Source organism: Coffea eugenioides, chromosome 2 (assembly GCF_003713205.1).
Source record: "Coffea eugenioides isolate CCC68of chromosome 2, Ceug_1.0, whole genome shotgun sequence".
Lineage (NCBI taxonomy): Eukaryota > Viridiplantae > Streptophyta > Magnoliopsida > Gentianales > Rubiaceae > Coffea > Coffea eugenioides.
In genome coordinates, this window is record NC_040036.1 from 19,238,667 (window position 1) to 19,256,072 (window position 17,406).

Genomic DNA, 17,406 nt, shown 5'->3' on the forward strand with positions numbered 1-17,406 from the left:
TTGCATTCAACTTGTTGAATGTTAATTTTATTATTTGAAAACAAATATTGGATGGTATTTATATTATTTATGAACTCTATATATTTTAATTACATTTTTAATTTAGTATGTTCAGAAAATACCCATGGATACCCATTAGATACCCAAATCCATAAGGGTTTGGGTATGAACTTACTTTTTCAGACCTAAAAGGATCTGGATCTAGGTATAACTAAATTAAATAGGTTTGGATCTGGATCAAAGGAATCCAACTCAGACCCTACCCTTTGACATGCCTACCCTTATGTACTTTGTAGTTTAGCACATTTTTCACATAACCCTCCTCTAATGTCAAAAACTATACATAATTCCTTCGCAATTTGAGATAAAGTGTTAAAGTGATGAAAAGGGAATCAATTAAAACTAACGAAATCAATTAAAATGTCAAAAGTACCAAATTTGTAAAGTTGAAAATTATTTATTAACCATAGGGGGTTATGTATATATTTTAAAAATCAAAAGAAAATTATATGGTAAAATACTAAATTATAAGGAAATTATGTGATAAAACATAAAACTATAAGGGATTATAACGTAATGCATAATATATTTATATATTTTAGTCGTTTCAACCATTTTAATTTTAAACAATGGTAGTCTTGACATTTTTCATGTGTTTCGTTACAAAGGATAATTTTCACCACTTTAACACTTTAGTCTGAGACCCTATTTGATAATGCAATCTAACATTTAAATTTAATGTATTCAAATATTAATATATTCAGATGCTTTTGATAATAAAAAATTAAACAATTGAATTAATTAAGTGTCACTGAATTTTTCAGACAAAATTTGCTCCAAAAAATAAGTGATAATCTATTCACTTATCACTGAATGTGATGTGATATACGCTCAAATATATTTAATTTAATACTGAATAATTTAATGAATTCAAACTTCAAATTTCAGGTAACATACATTCTTTTACAAAAGTGTTTTCTTGTTGCCCGTGACATTCAGGTACCACTTCAACCACTCAGCTTGGCCTATCAGACTTCGCCGGCACAATATCCAACAAAAGTCATAACCAATACGAAAATTCAGTGCAAAACATTCGCGTCATCAAGAAAATTAGCAATGAAGTCCTCAATTTTTTTTTATCCTTTTAAAGAAACTGTTTGGCAAAGAGTCATATGCATCATTAGATTTCGAAACTGTTTTTCGTATTGGATTGAAAGAAGTTGTTATTAACAACTAGATTGGCTAATGGCAAGTATTCAATCACATTCATATTTTGATTCTAACATATTCTTCAGGCTAAGAGAAACAAAGTATTTCCATTAACTCAGTTTGGATCAATTAAAATCATGGTAACAATCAACTATTTCAATCCATAATAGCTTCATTGCAATTACCACTTTTTTGGTATTCAATCTTTAATGTAATAAAGATCAACAATGAGACCTTAAAACTTTATTATGTGAAATGGTATAAATGAAATTAAATATTGCTAAAAAATTTCTAATGGTTTGGAAAGCGTAGGGGGAAAAAAAAAGGAAAAAATATTTTCTTTGATGCACCTGGATGGGAAAATCCATTTTGGCTTCTTAATAAATCTTCAGTCAGTGACGGTGTCCCCGACAGCCACAAGTAGTCGGACTAGGCCAGAGGGTGCACTTACCACTTTTTTTTGTCGAACTGGGTCTCCAAATCCAATAGCTATAAACAGAACTGAAAAGGGGAGAGAGAGGGGATTTTCTTGAGGAAAAACGAATAAGTGGGAAACTGAAAAATAAAAGAGGTTTGCACCTGACTCTCCTCTCCCCAGCTCTACTCTACTCTACTCCAGTAGAAGAACGATTGGGAAGATATCCTTTGATGTCTTTTATCCTGTTCATTTATGATTCAGAATTACCACTATGATTTGGAGGAAACAGGGAATTTGTTGGTTGCTGGTCTTCGTGATGGCAATAAACTTGCAGAAGCAATCAAATATGCTGAGGATATGATTGAACGGGGGATCAAATTAAATTCTTTGACAGTGTCCAAGTTAAAGCAGAGCCTGTCAAAAACAGGAAAAACATTAGGTAGGTATATGTTTATTGTATCGTATTGTCGCCTTTTGCCTTGACTATATGCTAGGCGAGTGTTTGCAAAGAAAAGAATTACACTGTATAGGCTGATGAAGTAGTTTCTGGTTATCAATGTATATGCTCCTTTCTATTCATGGTTGTGCTCTTTCTATACCATGCGACTAGCTATATCGTTTAGTTTTTAATAGGATGCTGCGGTCAGCAAATGATGTTTAGAGCATAAATGTGGATGCACTTGTATAACTTATCAATCTCAATGTACTAAATAGTTTATCATAAGCAGCCAAGCAGAAGATCTCCTTAATATCCTTGAGTATTGAGCCCTGAGAGATGTCAGATCATAAGTCCAGCATGATGTAGTATGTATAGTTTGAGCACCCAAAGGTTTATATTCTCCATAAGATTTGCTTCTGCAAGTGCCTGCTTATCTGTATGAAAAGTTTGTTTAATTGTTCGTCTGGAAAGACTCTAGGAATGAATGGAATTTGCATCCAAAGACATCTCAAGATTCAGAAGATGTTAGTTGCAACTGTGAGACATCAAAAGCTAACCTTCTGCGCTATCTGGTTTATAACTCCTCCATGTCTTGTTCCTTTTCAACACGTTTTATGGGACACCAAAATTGTTGTCTAAATTTCCGATTTAAAAGCATACTCAGTTGTTGTGATCTTAGCTCTGCCTATCATGAAATTGATAAAGAGCTTTCTGAGCAAAAACTTTATTGCTTAATTTAGAAAACTTTTCCTACATATTCTGTTTCTTGTGATTGAATCAATAATGCGTTCATCCTAGTTTAGAATTGCTAGCTTGTAAATTCTTGTTTATGAGAGATTATGAAAAGACACATGTTGCCCCAACTTTATGTCGGTTAAGGGCTTGCATCACATCCAAGGAAGTTTAACAAGCTGAAATCTTAGCCAATCGTGTTCTTCTTTGTGACTCATACAGGATGCAGTGCAGAATGGCTCTTGATGAGTAAACGATTACAGGATCAAGAGCAAGAGGTTCTCTCGATAGAACTTGATGTGGCAGGCACGGTACTGGTTCTGGAATTTCAGCTGTTTCAGGGCAATCCAGAAGCTGTAGCTCAGTTACAAGATAACCAAGATTTCAAGGGGATGATGTGCTAGTACACAGCATTGTTCGAAGATTAATGAAATGTCATATCGGATGGTGCTCTGGTAAAGTTTCTGGTTTCCGGGCTTAATTAATTAATTGTCTATTACATTGACTGACTTGGTGCAAATTACATTGACTGATAGAGGGTGGAACTTTGGCCTGGTAATGAAGTCCAACACTAACCCTTATAAATGTCATCAAAATGGATAGATTTTATGGGACTTGATCACCTTTTCACTTATCTTTGCAGCAAGCCGACGACTCTGCATTGGAACTTTAAAAAATTATAGATTACTTCGGAAAAAACAATTAAACTTGCCAAAGCTCAATAATAGATTACGAACCATGAAGAAGGTGGAATATCTCAGTTTATTGAAGTGCCAAAGTTCAATAATATATTACGAGCCAACAAGAAGCTGGAATAGCTCAGTTGGTTAGAGCGTGTGGCTGTTAACCACAAGGTCGGAGGTTCAAGCCCTCCTTCTAGCGAAACTCCAATAATAGGTAACGAACCAGGAAGAAGCTCAAATATCTAAGGCTCCGTTTGGATTAGCTGTTTTTGGGTTTGTTTTTCAAAAACACCACTGTAGCATTTTGAATCTGAAAAACAAGTCCGTTTGGATTAGTTGTTTTTGGGTTGTTTTTCAAAAACTATATGAAAAACTTTTACTGTAGATTTTTTTAGATTATTTTTAGAGGTATTTTGGAAACATATTTTTGAGTATTTTTAGAATATTATAATTTTTATATTTTTATATAAATATACATTTATGCATTTATAATCCATTTATATTTACAAATGTATAGATGTATATTATTATAAATGAATAAATTATAAATGAATATTATATAAATGTATAAATTATAAATGTATAAATTTTATATTTTTATATAAATATGCATTTATGCATTTATAATACATTTATAGATATTTATAAATAAATATATTTATATATTCATATAAAAATATATAAATGTATTATATTATATATAATACATAATATAAATATATTTATAAATGTATAACTGTATATTATTATAAATGTATAAATGAATATTATAAATATATTATAAATTATAAGTGTATATTATTATAAATGTATAAATTAATATATTATAAATATATATTAATATTATGTAGAAATGTATTTATATAACTAATATAAATGTATATATGTATTGATATTATGTATAAATGTAAAATTAATATTATGTATATTAATATAAATGTATAAATGTATTAATATATATAATACATAATATAAATGTATATTTAAATGTATAAGTGTATATTATTAAAAATGTATAAATTATAAATGAATATTATATAAATGTATAAATTAATAAATTATAAATATATATTAATATTATGTAGAAATGTATTAATATAATTAATATAAATGTATACATGTATTAATATTATGTATAAATGTAAAATTAATATTATGTATATTAATATAAATGTATAAATGTATTATATTATATATTATACATAATATAAATGTATATTATAAATAAACATAAATATTTATATATTATGTATAAATGTATAATATATTATACATTATATTATATATAATTTATATAACATATAATATTTATGTAAATATATTATAAATATATAAAAATATATTATAAATAAAATAAAATATTTATAATATGTATTTATAAATATATAATATTAGAAATGTATAATATATATAATATACATTATTATTAATATAATTTATGTATAATATACATAATTGAAATATACATATTAATATATATTATAAAACAAAATTGAATAAATATATTTATAAATTTATATATAAATAAATGTATTTATATAAATATATAATATTTATTTCAATTGATATAATATATATAATATTATACATAATTGAAATAAATATATTTATATTAATATAATATATATATAATATACATAATTGAAATATACATATTAAAATATATTAAAATATAATTGAAATATACATATTAAAATACATAATTAAAATATACAAATTGAAATATACTTATTAAAATATACAAATTAAATATACATAATTGAAATATATTTGGAGTTGTTTTTGATATATTGTTTGGATATGGGTGTTTTTGAAGTTGTTTTTGAAATACACATTACTGTAGCATTTGGAATGTGAAAAACAGTTTTTCAAAAACAGGTGCAAAAACACTCAATCCAAACGCAGCCTCAGTTTGTTGGAGTGCCAAAGTTCAACAAGAAGCTGGAATAGCTCAGTTGGTTAGAGCGTGTGGCTGTTAACCACAAGGTCGGAGGTTCAAGCCCTCCTTCTAGCGAACTTTGCCTTTGCATTTTTTTGCCCTCCCTCAGAGAGCCAGGGGTACAAACTACAAAAGGAAAGAGACGTGAGCGGCAGGATTCGAACCTGCGCGGGCAGAGCCCACATGATTTCTAGTCATGCCCGATAACCACTCCGGCACGCCCACGTGTTGTTATCCTTCCTGGATTGTGATAAAAGGCATAATATCCTCAGATCACAAAATGGAGCCAACTTGGATCCTTTGGAGCTTTGCCAAGAATAGATCTGGTGGCCCATATCAATAAACAGGGGCCATAAAAGAACCGGTGGCCCAATTCGCTCAAGATCAAATTGCCATTATTCCTCGGCCTCACAAGTCACAACCACGTTGACTCCTTTTCCCGTTTCAACAAGATCTGCCGGCTTGTGCTATATAAACACGCACCAGGAAGCCGGAAGCAATCATACATGATTAATTTACACAAAATTATCACTTCCATACCCTATGGTTATTGACGTCCTATCATTTCGACCAAAAAAAAAAAAGTATAATTATTGACGAATAGTTTCCTTAATTTTATGCTTCTTGTCTGTATTACATACTCTAAAGATTTGCATGCTTTTGAGATAGATTTTTTTTTTTTTTGCTAAAATAGCAAAGGCAAACTGGAGTTGCTGTCTCCAAATATTTTTAGCTGAAGCCTGAATGCCTTTGTCCACGACAAATACTAGTCTAAATCATGGATTATGGGGACAAGAAATCTCAACCAGTACGAGTGCATGTGCTCCCTCGTTGCCCAAGTACTTCCTGTGCCTCTGTTGCATATGCATCTACTGTTTCATTACCAAAGTGTAAAAAATTAATTAATTAGTCCCTTGATTTGGTCGATATGGTGGAGTTGGTGTTATGTCTCTCTGCCAACCCAACTTCGAACCTCTTCTGGGACATCCGTCCATTACACAGGGTTTATCTAGTGCGTCTTACTCCTTCGTGTGATTGGTGGGCTATTGCACCGAACGGTGTTTACCTAGTTGTATGCTCCCGGATAGCGGTTGCGAATTCTCTTGTCAACAAAAAAAAATTTAATTAATTAATTAAATTGTATATCTGGTTGCATTGTCAGATTTCATTCTGATTAATTTTACCCTCACTTATTCTGCAAAAATGATTGGTAAATTTTTGAGGTCAAGGTGTCCACTGTGTACACTCTCTATACGTACGGTACCGTGGCCACTAATTTGGATGATGTCTGTCTGGATGAATGCTTTTTATGTGAAGATTATGATTAATTTTACTTTGCGCTTTTTAATTTATATTTTACATTCTAAACTTTTAATTTTAGACACATTGTATTATAAACTATAAATCAAACTAAGGAGCATATACACGAGTGCAAAAATTGCAAAATTAAATCAATCCGTCTACCCATATGCAATCGCTACACTCGCACATCACTCATACGTTCCTTAGTTCCAAGAGTTTTAGGATGTACAGTGTGATGCGCTTCAAATTGAAATTTAGGGTGCGAAATAAGAAACGGATACAAGTTAGAAGGTGCAAAGTAGAATTAGACCTTTAAATTGTCCGTAAAAATCTGCAGACTTAGTGCAATAACTATCAAGCTTTGGAAGATCATGTTTGACAATACAATGAGAATTGCGTTGGTAGATTAACAAATACAAACGCAACCACAAATTAGTATAACACCTTGCAGCCATGCATACATAAATAACGTGTAGTAGAGCAAGCACACCCGTTTACGAAAGCTTCATCATCATTTATGAGGGCTTCACCAACCAATAAATAGCCTAAATGGTTGTTTAGATTGTATTTTTCTGACTTTTTTTTAGAAAAATTACTGTAACAATTTAATATATATAAAATAAAAAAGTATTTAAAAAATATGTCTACGAATAACGTTGAAATCCAAACACACCTAAAACTCTCTAATCCCTCCTTTGTTTATAGAATACTCTTTACTTTAGCAGTGTGAGTGGTCGTATTGACTATGGCATCATGCAGATGCAGGACGTATTTTGTTTCAGAAGAAGTTTACGTCATGCCATGCGCCTCATGCGCGTGCACTTAAAAAATAGGGGAGTATTACTACAGGCGCTGAGTGGTTCATAAATTTTGGGCTCAGAATATTTTTTCTTTTTTTTTTCCATATAACTTCATACGTTATGGGGAGGGAAGGGTCCGAAGAGATTTTGGGATAACTCGGAAGGGACTGAACCACCACCGGATCAGACGGGTGCACTACGCACCTGCCTGAATTTTTTAAGCAATGCCACATTTAATTGTGACAGGGCTCAGAACATATTACCATCATATCTATCTCTTTTTTTCTTTTTGGTTAATGCAGATTTAACAAAGTTGAATTGTTGCTTCATTTTTGCTTATTTGTGCATTTAGCGTCTATATATAGTTGAATTCATCAAGTTTATAACAAATAAAATGTGAGAAGAGTCGACACAATTAATCAAGATTCCGGCAAAGGTGATCAAGAATTGCAAGTATACTAGTGGGTGCGTTTGGAAACAAAAAATTTTTTAAACCTGTTTCGAAGGTGAGTTTTTTAGATGTTTGTATAAAACTTTACTGTAGATCACTGTAGAAGTTGTAGAAAAACTTTTGTAAGATAACAAGTTTTTTTTCCTTTTCATTTTCTTTCTTTCATTTTCTTTTTTCTTTTTTTTTTCTCTCTTTCTTTTTTCTTTTCCTTCCTCCCTTCCCGCTTCTTCTCCCTCCCCCTTCCCTCCACTGTTCCCTCTCCCGAGACTTCCATGGCAGCAACTTTCTAGTCTGTCTTTTTTTTTTTTAGCTTTTTTTCTCTTCCATGGCAGCCACCCCTCCCTCTCCCCCCCGCCATCTCTCTTCTCCTTTCCCATTCCTTCCCCAGCTACCCTTTTTTTTTTTTTTGCTTTTTTCTCTACCCTCTCCCTCCCCCGCCACCCCTCCCTCTCACTTCCCCGCCATCCCTCTTCTCCATCTCCCCTTCCCCGCCACCCTCCCTCTCCCCCTTCGCGATGTGATCTGGTCGCGCCCTCCCTTCCCCGCTACCCGTCCCCTTCCCCTCTCCTCCCCTTTCCCCGCCACCCTCCCTCTCCCCCTTCGTGACGCGATCTGGTCGGGCCCCTCCCCTTCCCCTCTCCCCCTTTGCGATCTGGTCGCGCGACCAGATCGGTCAAAGGGGGAGGCAAAGGCGAAGAGGGGAGGGGGGAGGGAGAAAAAAAAGGAAAAAATTTTCAGAAGGACGCCAACAGATCGGTCAAAGGGGGAGGGGAGAGGAGGAGAGGGGGTGAGGGAGAGAGAGAAAAAAAAGAGGAAGGCCGGAATAGTGACCGGCGCCGGAAGCGGTGGTGGAGGTGGTGGCCGACGGCGGAGGATGTGGTGGGTTGGGTGAGGGAGGAAAAATAAGAAAAGTTGAAGAGAAAGTTTTTTTGTGTATTTTTTAAGTGTGTAGGTTAAAAACTTTGATAAGTTTTTTGGGATTCCTGTAGCAAAAGTTGTTAAAAAACTAGTATTATACAAACTTGGTAAAAAACCAAGCTTCCAAACAGGCCCATTATTTTGCTTTTACCATGCAGTATTGAACAAGTTTTTCAACTATATTTTAAATTCTTAACTATCTTTTTATATCGCACACATGAAATATCATGTCATAAAAGATGTTACACTAAGTATTCTAAATAATATTTCAGTCTATTACTCAAGGCACACTACTCTTTTATGGTTATGATTCGTCCCAAAACAGTAAAATGTGGAACGCAACGGCTACATGTAGTTTTTGTCAAAATTCAAAACTCAGAAGTAGCTTTGGAGAAACAGGCGACGGAGTATTATCAACTGGCGACTCCGAGAAGATGAAGCAGCTTGGGACCAAGATTGAATTAGCCATGGCCCATGTTTCACGAACCGGTCGTCACATGGCCCACATTCTTGATGACTTCACGCATCATGAGCAAAAAGAATATATTGACAATTTGCAATTGGATAATGAAAGAAATGCACATTTTTTGACAATTCGCGCGAATCACACCACTAACCATTAACCACGCCTGCAAATTCCCCATCTCATTTTCAGGCTTGTAAGTTAATTTTTTCTTTCTTCCTTCGTTTTTTTTTTGCACCATAATACTTCGAATGGTCCTAGATAAACTAAAAATGTTTTCGATGCGTTATCAGCCCAATAATCTATAACTATAAGATTGTTATCACCTGGTGGTTGAGGTTGTTGAAGATGGAGCCTTTGGTCCCTAGTTAGAACCTTGCTGCCAGCAAATTGTTGTGGAGGGTGGGGAATAGTCTGCGAGATCCACTCCCTGCGGGACACCCCTAAAAAAGAAAAAAAAGTGACTTTATTTTTTTTTCTCGGGAAATATGAAGTGTAGTTGTGTGTGTGATGCTCTCTTTATGATGTGATTGCATAACTATAAGATTGTTATTGTATAAACCTTCATGTTTAACTACTACTACATGTAAGCTCAGCGTTATCTCAATATATGATGTTTGGGGGTTCAGCTGGAATTTATCTCTGAGATGTGGTTATCGACCTCTTTCACAAAATGTAAGGTTTTGTTTGGAATATTGTTTTTTTATAGGAAAAATTTTAATCTTTTCACCAACACATTGTTTGATTTTACATACATTAAATCGTTACAATACATTTTATTTTATAGAAATTCCTAAACTAGCAATCCAAACAGGTTTTAATGGTTTTTTGCTTGCAAAGAATAGCTTACATTGTACCATCACTTGTTTTCCAACTACTAATGAAAGGGACAAAAAGGATCTTAATAATTTTTTGTTTGACTGTAAGGATCTTAATAATTAGAGGGGAGGGGGGGGCGCGGGGGTAAGGAGCCCTATCATTTAGTAATAAAAACAGTACTGTATAATTAAGATGCATGAGAACATAATAATTAGATTTCAAAAAGTAAATGTGACGTGGAAGCCTTGCACCTCCCCTCAGACATTGGCACAACTATTATGTCATTAGGTGACCAAGCACTCAATCGAAACAAAGATCAACACGTCTTTATTGTCCCCAGCCAAAAAAAAAAGGGAAACCAGACATTTCTTTTTTCTTTTCCTTTTTAATTCATCATTTCATTTTTTTTCAATAAATCAAAGCCACGATGATTGATAAATCAGTAAACTAAACACCAAGAGTAGGCGCATGTTGGCAACTGATGCATATCTCCCTCTTGTCAACGTTGCATGAGGATTTATTTTCTTCATTTGTCAATGTTGACCTTGTTTTCAACTTCAAAATTTTCTTATCTTTATTAGTAGTAAAACTGTGATCCATTTCCGTTTGCAGCAAGTAATTTCAACAAATATTTAATTGCCTTTCATTTCAATTTTTTTTCCCCTTTAAGAGCATCATAATATTATTGTTAGTAACATTTTTAATAACAAGGCAAATGGTGCTGATTCTTTACAAATTAAAATCTAAATGGAGCTCTCATCCTATTCTTAAAATTCACTAATTTGCCTTCAAGGATTTTTAATTGTTCTTTTTGTTTTGATGGCCTTTTGCAATAATTATTTACTCGAGTGCTGCTAACACCTTAGCAGTAATAGTTAATTAGCTCAATGGTTCTGGAACATACTTAAAAACAATTATTCGTGATTTATGGTCTTCTTTAATACGCATTAGTCACCTAATCATGACACGACAAGCCAACTAATGGTGGAAACTTTAATACTCCAAAATTATCCCCTCGTTCAATCATACGTGTCTCTAAACAAAACCATAATTTCGTACCGTACTCAAATAATTAATCATCCATAATCTTTGTAGGTCCCAATATTGAGTAGCAGCCATTTTTGTTTGTCTACACGTGGAAAAACCAGATTCAGAATGATTCGATTTTCCTCGAATTATCCTGACAAATTCAAGTAAACCTACCGTACCAAAAACCTTACCAACAAACTGGCCAGCTCTTTCCATGGCCCAAATAGCAACAATAGGCCTACAAAATTCGCCTTTTTCCAGAATCTATTGAACTAATTTCTTGATCCTCATCCTCCTTCAAATTGCCTAGCGGGACATGGTACGAATGTTTAGGGGTGTTATCGAGTCGAATTGAATTTGAATGACGTTGTACTTGAACTCGAACTCAATCACTGATAGTGGTACTCGAGTTAAAATTCGAACTAGTATAGAAATTTAACGTCACGAAAGAAAATCATGCTTAATGCATTGATCGACATGAATGCAATGCACCGTACGCATGAAAACCATTAGGGAGAGCACAAATAGACCACAAGCTTGTTTCTTATTGCGATGGATTTGATGCATTCAAGACGTGTGATTGTATTCTCTGCAAGAAATAATTGTAAAACTCCCTTCTTCTTCCCACAATACCAAAAATGGCGTTACGTGGATTATTTACGTCCAAACCATTAGCCAAAAGCTAGACATAATATGTTCTCTACATGCCAAAAACCTGGTCGTCTTGACTCTTGAGGGGCTCATTTGGCACGTTTTATGACCCCTTCAATTTGTTAATGCGTGAATCTCCACACTTGATTTGCGGTACACCAAAATTTGAAATGTTACCATTGGAAAAAAAAAAAAAAACTGTTGGGATAAAAACATCATTTTGTTTTGATTTTCTATTGTTCAATTTTGACTGCTGTTGTACTCGCCAATTAAAAAAAATAAAAGGTTAGTACGGAAAAAAAAAACAGAAATTTTAACTCTTTGCTCCATTAGTAGTCCGTCTAGAAAAATTTTACGTTGAAGTCCAAGACGCCAATCCTTTCAAGAGTCCCCACGAGTGAGACGGGAAGAAAATGACATGCATCAATTTAAAGCTATATTTGGACTGAAGCTGAAAATTTGAAATTCAATTGCCCAAACAATAAATTTTGCAACAAAAATCTGCCGATGTAGGAAACAAAAGCAGTTGTGAAACTAGCAGTTACTCCTCCCCGGGGCCCCCACCCACCAAATTAATTCGCTGTGGAAACCTGTGATTTGAGGTTGAATTTGCTCTAGCATTAAATCCTTGTTTTAACTTAATCCAAGCCAAATTACAAAGATTTGTGTACCTGATCTGTTGCCCTTTAGCTTTTCTCCAAGCATTGTGTTGATCTTGCTAAAACAATATATTTATTATTACACAAAAGATCAAGGAAAAAAAATAATGGAAATGTAGATCAGTGGATAATTAAAAGGCACAATGCTTCACGGAAGTTTTTGCTACTGCTACAGCCTACAAGATTAACCATAGAAGAGTTCCAATGTCAAGAATTTACATGAAGAGCGCAGCCAAATTTGAGTTTGAGTTTCTAACTAGGCAGGACAAAGTTTGATCATCTACCGAACAACTCCTCTGCACTATATTAACAATTAACAAAAGTCCAACTTGGAATTTCTACAATGCGCGCTCTTGGCAAAATGTAAAAGATTTGTACCAATTTAATTTGTCTCCAAGGAGAATGACAAATCTCACTCTGATCAGAGGATCAAATCCCTGCCAAATCCACAATCGACCTTTTGCCAAATTAATGAAAATAAAATCAAGCATCTTAAACAAACTAGTGACAAAGAGAGCCCAGCTTTGGATGTCAATGGCGGTCGTTTGAGGGATGCATAAGTACTGAAATGGATGGTCACCAAACTACAGGTGCCATCTTCGGTCTGATATTGAATCAAATAATCTGATGTTACCATATTCCAAGTAATTATTGTCAATTATCTCAACCCACATTGACACCCAATCCAAACTTCCCCCTTCCCGTCAAGATTAGTAATAATGACTACTATGAATATGACAATGATACGCATCTCTTTCTCTAGAAAAGGTAGGTAATAATTTGTTCACCCTTAACATTAATTCTTGGATTTAGATATAATCCCATTCTCCATGGTGGGTTAGTCCCATCTACTCATGTGCTCATTCCTCTGCCTCCCCTGTTTTAATATTTGCTATGCAACGTACCTCCCCCTCTTTCGTGGGTTCTGTTTGTCTTGTTAAGCATTAACACCGAGAATCTCTCCTCTCTCTCTTTGCTCCTACTAGCAGCTGCATTATTCGGTTGGACAATTCATTCATTCATTCATACATCTCTTGCTCTTTAGTATAATGCCATTAACTTTTGAGCCTATTGGGACCATCTCTCACCATCTCCCGTTACTAACATGATAAATTAAGGAATCCCCCTTTTTTTTAATGCTTAAATAGTATTAGTAAATCCAGTTGCCCAAGACAATTTGTTTTTGCATTTGTTGAGTTTTAATTCTCTCCTACCCTTGAAGCAAAGTTGCTTCAACTTTTTTCTACGTCCGTCACTCATCTCTCTCCACCTTTATTCTTTCTAACTTTTTGGTTTCTGGGTTTTTGTGCACTTTTTGAGATCCGCTCTCAAAATGGTGTTTTCAAGAAGTAATTGCACTAACTCTATAGTCCCTCTGCGCAACTCATTTTCATCAAAGACTTCAACTTTGGCCGCCCCTGATGATGATAAATATTGTGATTACTATGATGATGATGAGATAAAAATCAAATCTTTATTGTATAAGATGATCTGGGATTTTGGTTTGGGTTGCTTTATTCCACATCACCGGCGGCGAGGTTCCGGCAAGGATGAGGAGGAGAAAGATAAGGGTGGGAACAGTTTGGAGCATAATAAGGCTTGGTTGCTTGCAGAGTCTGGTGGCTGTGGGGCAGAGTTGAATAGTGCTGAGCCTCAGTCAGTGCACTCCTCTTTCAGGTTCAGTTTTTGTTCTCAAGTTGAGCTTGAATCAATGAATGTGATGAACAAGTCTTCTTCTGCTACTGTTTTGATGGTGAATTTGGATAATGGGGTGATTGATTCCAAGTCTAGAGAGTTAAAGTGGAAGAGAATTGAGTCCCTTGAAAGGAGCATTTCTCCTGTGGCACATTATTTGATTAGGTTCAGCTATGCCGAAATCGTTTATGCAACTTGCAATTTTTCTACAGGTACTTAAAAGTGGTGAACTTTTAATCGAATGCCTTTTGTCAGTTTTTGTTTTGATTGATGTGCTTGTGATTTTGACTGATCTTGTTGCGTTTGTTTTTTGTTTAGGTAGAGTTTTGGGTAGAGGTGCATTGAGCTGTGTTTTTAGAGGAAGAGTTGGACTTTTGAGGACTGCTGTGGCAATTAAGCGGTTGGATAAGGAAGACAAGGAATCTTCAAAGGCATTTTGCAGGGAATTGATGATTGCTAGTTCTCTCCACAACCCTTACATTGTTCCTCTTGTGGGTTTTTGCATTGATCCTGAGGAGGGTCTGTTTTTGGTCTACAAATATGTGTCTGGAGGAAGCTTGGAGCGATATTTACATGGTATGATTTCTTGTCCTTTTATCTCAAACGCGGGCTCAATTTATGGTGAAGTTTCTTGTCTGATTTGGAGAAATTTGTTTGCAGAAAAGAAAAGGGGAGTGAGGGGTGGTCCGGCACTTCCATGGTCTGCTAGATACAGGGTTGCTGTTGGTATTGCAGAGGCAATTAGTTATTTACATAATGGGACAGAAAGATGTATTGTTCATAGGGACATCAAGCCCTCAAACATCCTTCTTACTTCCAGGAAGACACCAAAGGTAGGAACTAGGAAGAAATTTCATTTTGCTGATCTTTGGTCACCTTCCAACTGTAACTTTTTTTTTTTTTTTTATAAATTGTCTGTTTAGCCATTTAGTTGGACCTAATGGGTTTTATTACTATTTCTATTCAATAATGCTGTGCTATTCTAATCCTCTACTGTGATGTATGCAGTTGTGTGACTTTGGATTAGCTACGTGGACTCCTGCACCCTCCTTGCCCTTCCTCTGCAAGACTGTGAAAGGAACATTCGGGTATGAATTATATCAGAAAAACTGATAAGTAAGTGTTGACAAATAGGAATATGTGACTCGGACTGACTTTTTTCATGGACGGACTAATGACAGATATTTAGCACCCGAGTATTTTCAGCACGGCAAGGTCTCTGATAAGACCGATGTATATGCCTTTGGGGTTGTCCTTTTGGAACTCATCACCGGCAGGAAACCTATCGAGGCAAAAAGAGGACCCGGAGAAGAAAATTTGGTTTTATGGGTAGGCCATCAATTCATTTACCACCTAATCTGCTACACAGCCTGCTATTCTCTTTGTCTAATAATTATAGATGCACTGAAGATAGCACATATTTCACCACATTTTTAAGTAGATTGTTGATGGTGCACCATAATGTCTGGTTCGGTCAATCAATCATTTTCTGGGGATATGATCGCAAGTATTCTTGCTAATGGTTAGATTTACATCACAAATGCCTAGTCTTGTTCGTTTCTTCCCTAGGTTCGAATGGATGTGTTTATTGTGCTGATAAACAGCATTCTTGCATCTTAGCAGTTTCGGTCACGAGATTCTTTGAAAACAACTCCAAATCATATTCTTATCTACATCTACAGTGATTGCTCATGGCGACAAACATAATATGATATCATAATAGTTTGCCTTGATTTTAATCTTTCAAACTAAGTGAAACCTTGCTAAATAGGTAATTGGTCCCTCTGTAATAACTATTGGGTATTGTCAAGATTGGATCAGCATGTCTGTTGGGCGTGTATGCCAAGGAATGTTAGGTGCAAGGTCAACAAACGCAGTGAATTTGGACGAGGGGAGAAAGCAAATAAGTTTCAACTCTTTGTTGTTCCTATTTTCTTAGATATTTTTCGCCCCTATTTCTTATTCAAGTAGAAATGGAAAACTGAAGATTCCCTTTCGCCCTTCTTCCAGGCAAAACCATTAGTGCAACAAGGGCCCCTAGAAAAGTTGCTGGATCCACGACTCAAGTTCACTCACAAGTACTCGAATCGGATATCCCAGATGGTTCAAGCAGCGAATGCGTGTGTAAACAGCGAAGAATCCCGCAGGCCCAGCATTGATGAGATTGTTGCAATATTAAGAGGAGCAAAGTCCAATAGCTTAAACAGAAAGAAAGCTACTTCGGCGGCTAACAATTTTGTCGGTGACTGTTACTCTCAATTGCAGCAGACAAAAAGTGAAATGAAGAGTCATTTAGCTTTAGCTATGCTTGGAGTTTCAGAGTTTGAGGAAGATGATCATCTGTACTGCAGGTGATATGCAGCGCAGCAGTGATAACATCTAGTATAGGATTTGATTTGATGGATTGCTTAAAGAGACTTTTTAGGCTAGAACTGATTAGTTATCTTAACATTGTGTATAGAAATGGCACCGTCTGATGAGCTATGAGTGTCAGTGTGTCTGTGTATATATATTGCTTTCAAAGGGATAGATGATGTTTCTTTGCACGCGTAGACTGCAACTTTTGTGTGAGACCGGAGACCTAGCTTTTGCAAGGTGCTCATGCCTGGTCTGTTCTATGCAACAAGGTCATTCAATTTTAAAAGGGGGTAATTTCATAAATCTCCCCTAAGGTTTCTAACAATTGCAGTCACTTCCCTTAAAGTTTGAAAAATTACATTTACCGCCCTTGGTGTTATGAAAAGACTATAACAGCTTGACGACTCTACCAATCTTAAGTGAAAAGTAGGCATAAAGATAAAAGAAAACTGTATTTTGCAAATATTATTTTATTCAAAAATTCTAACATCATCTTACCTAATACATTATATTCAATTCTTGGGTCATTTAAATGGACTTCTTGCTTAGATTTATAAATAACCTATTAGTACGAATGCATTTGTTAAAAATAATTTCTTCTCAACTTACTTAGCAAAGGTTAAAAAGGTTCAGACATTTAAAAATGATGATGCCTTGAAAAATGACTTTAATTTTTCTGCAAAGAACTAAATTAAATTTCTTACTTACCTCAAGAGCGGTGACTGCAATCATTACAAACCTCATGAGAGGTTTATGAAATTATCCCTTGAAAAAGAAATGCCCTAATTTCCGGGACATGCTTTGATCATAGGGATGATAGGAGTCGAATCTACTCAAACTT

At 34.9% G+C, this 17,406-nt stretch overlaps 2 protein-coding genes and 3 non-coding genes across 5 annotated transcripts; 4 read left to right on the forward strand and 1 right to left on the reverse strand.

Annotated features, from left to right (window-relative positions):
• The first annotated feature begins 1,777 nt into the window (after positions 1 to 1,777).
• On the forward strand, positions 1,778 to 3,265 carry LOC113760059. The gene is made up of 2 exons (XM_027302632.1): positions 1,778 to 2,066; positions 3,021 to 3,265. The coding sequence occupies exons 1-2, from the start codon at positions 1,880 to 1,882 to the stop codon at positions 3,200 to 3,202; spliced, it is 369 nt and encodes a 122-aa protein (XP_027158433.1). The 5' UTR covers positions 1,778 to 1,879; the 3' UTR covers positions 3,203 to 3,265.
• A 341-nt stretch (positions 3,266 to 3,606) lies between these two features.
• TRNAN-GUU lies at positions 3,607 to 3,680 on the forward strand. Its single transcript has one exon. It is a non-coding gene; the product is annotated as a tRNA-Asn (tRNA).
• Positions 3,681 to 5,421: 1,741 nt separating this feature from the next.
• On the forward strand, positions 5,422 to 5,495 carry TRNAN-GUU. Its single transcript has one exon. It is a non-coding gene; the product is annotated as a tRNA-Asn (tRNA).
• Positions 5,496 to 5,563: 68 nt separating this feature from the next.
• TRNAS-AGA lies at positions 5,564 to 5,645 on the reverse strand. The gene has a single exon. It is a non-coding gene; the product is annotated as a tRNA-Ser (tRNA).
• Positions 5,646 to 13,417: 7,772 nt separating this feature from the next.
• On the forward strand, positions 13,418 to 16,851 carry LOC113762809 (probable serine/threonine-protein kinase PBL23). Its single transcript, XM_027306411.1, has 6 exons — positions 13,418 to 14,419; positions 14,526 to 14,783; positions 14,868 to 15,040; positions 15,216 to 15,295; positions 15,389 to 15,536; positions 16,218 to 16,851. The coding sequence occupies exons 1-6, from the start codon at positions 13,846 to 13,848 to the stop codon at positions 16,560 to 16,562; spliced, it is 1,578 nt and encodes a 525-aa protein (XP_027162212.1). The 5' UTR covers positions 13,418 to 13,845; the 3' UTR covers positions 16,563 to 16,851.
• Positions 16,852 to 17,406: the final 555 nt, after the last annotated feature.

Bases quoted from the DNA above. Each gene is read 5' to 3' on its own strand.
- LOC113760059 (XM_027302632.1), top strand. From the start codon at position 1,880: ATGATTCAGAATTACCACTATGATTTGGAGGAAACAGGGAATTTGTTG. The intron at 2,067-3,020 runs GTAGGTATATGT...TGACTCATACAG, and splicing joins AAAAACAGGAAAAACATTAG to GATGCAGTGCAGAATGGCTC.
- LOC113762809 (XM_027306411.1), top strand. From the start codon at position 13,846: ATGGTGTTTTCAAGAAGTAATTGCACTAACTCTATAGTCCCTCTGCGC. The intron at 15,041-15,215 runs GTAGGAACTAGG...TGATGTATGCAG, and splicing joins CTTCCAGGAAGACACCAAAG to TTGTGTGACTTTGGATTAGC. The intron at 15,296-15,388 runs GTATGAATTATA...GACTAATGACAG, and splicing joins ACTGTGAAAGGAACATTCGG to ATATTTAGCACCCGAGTATT.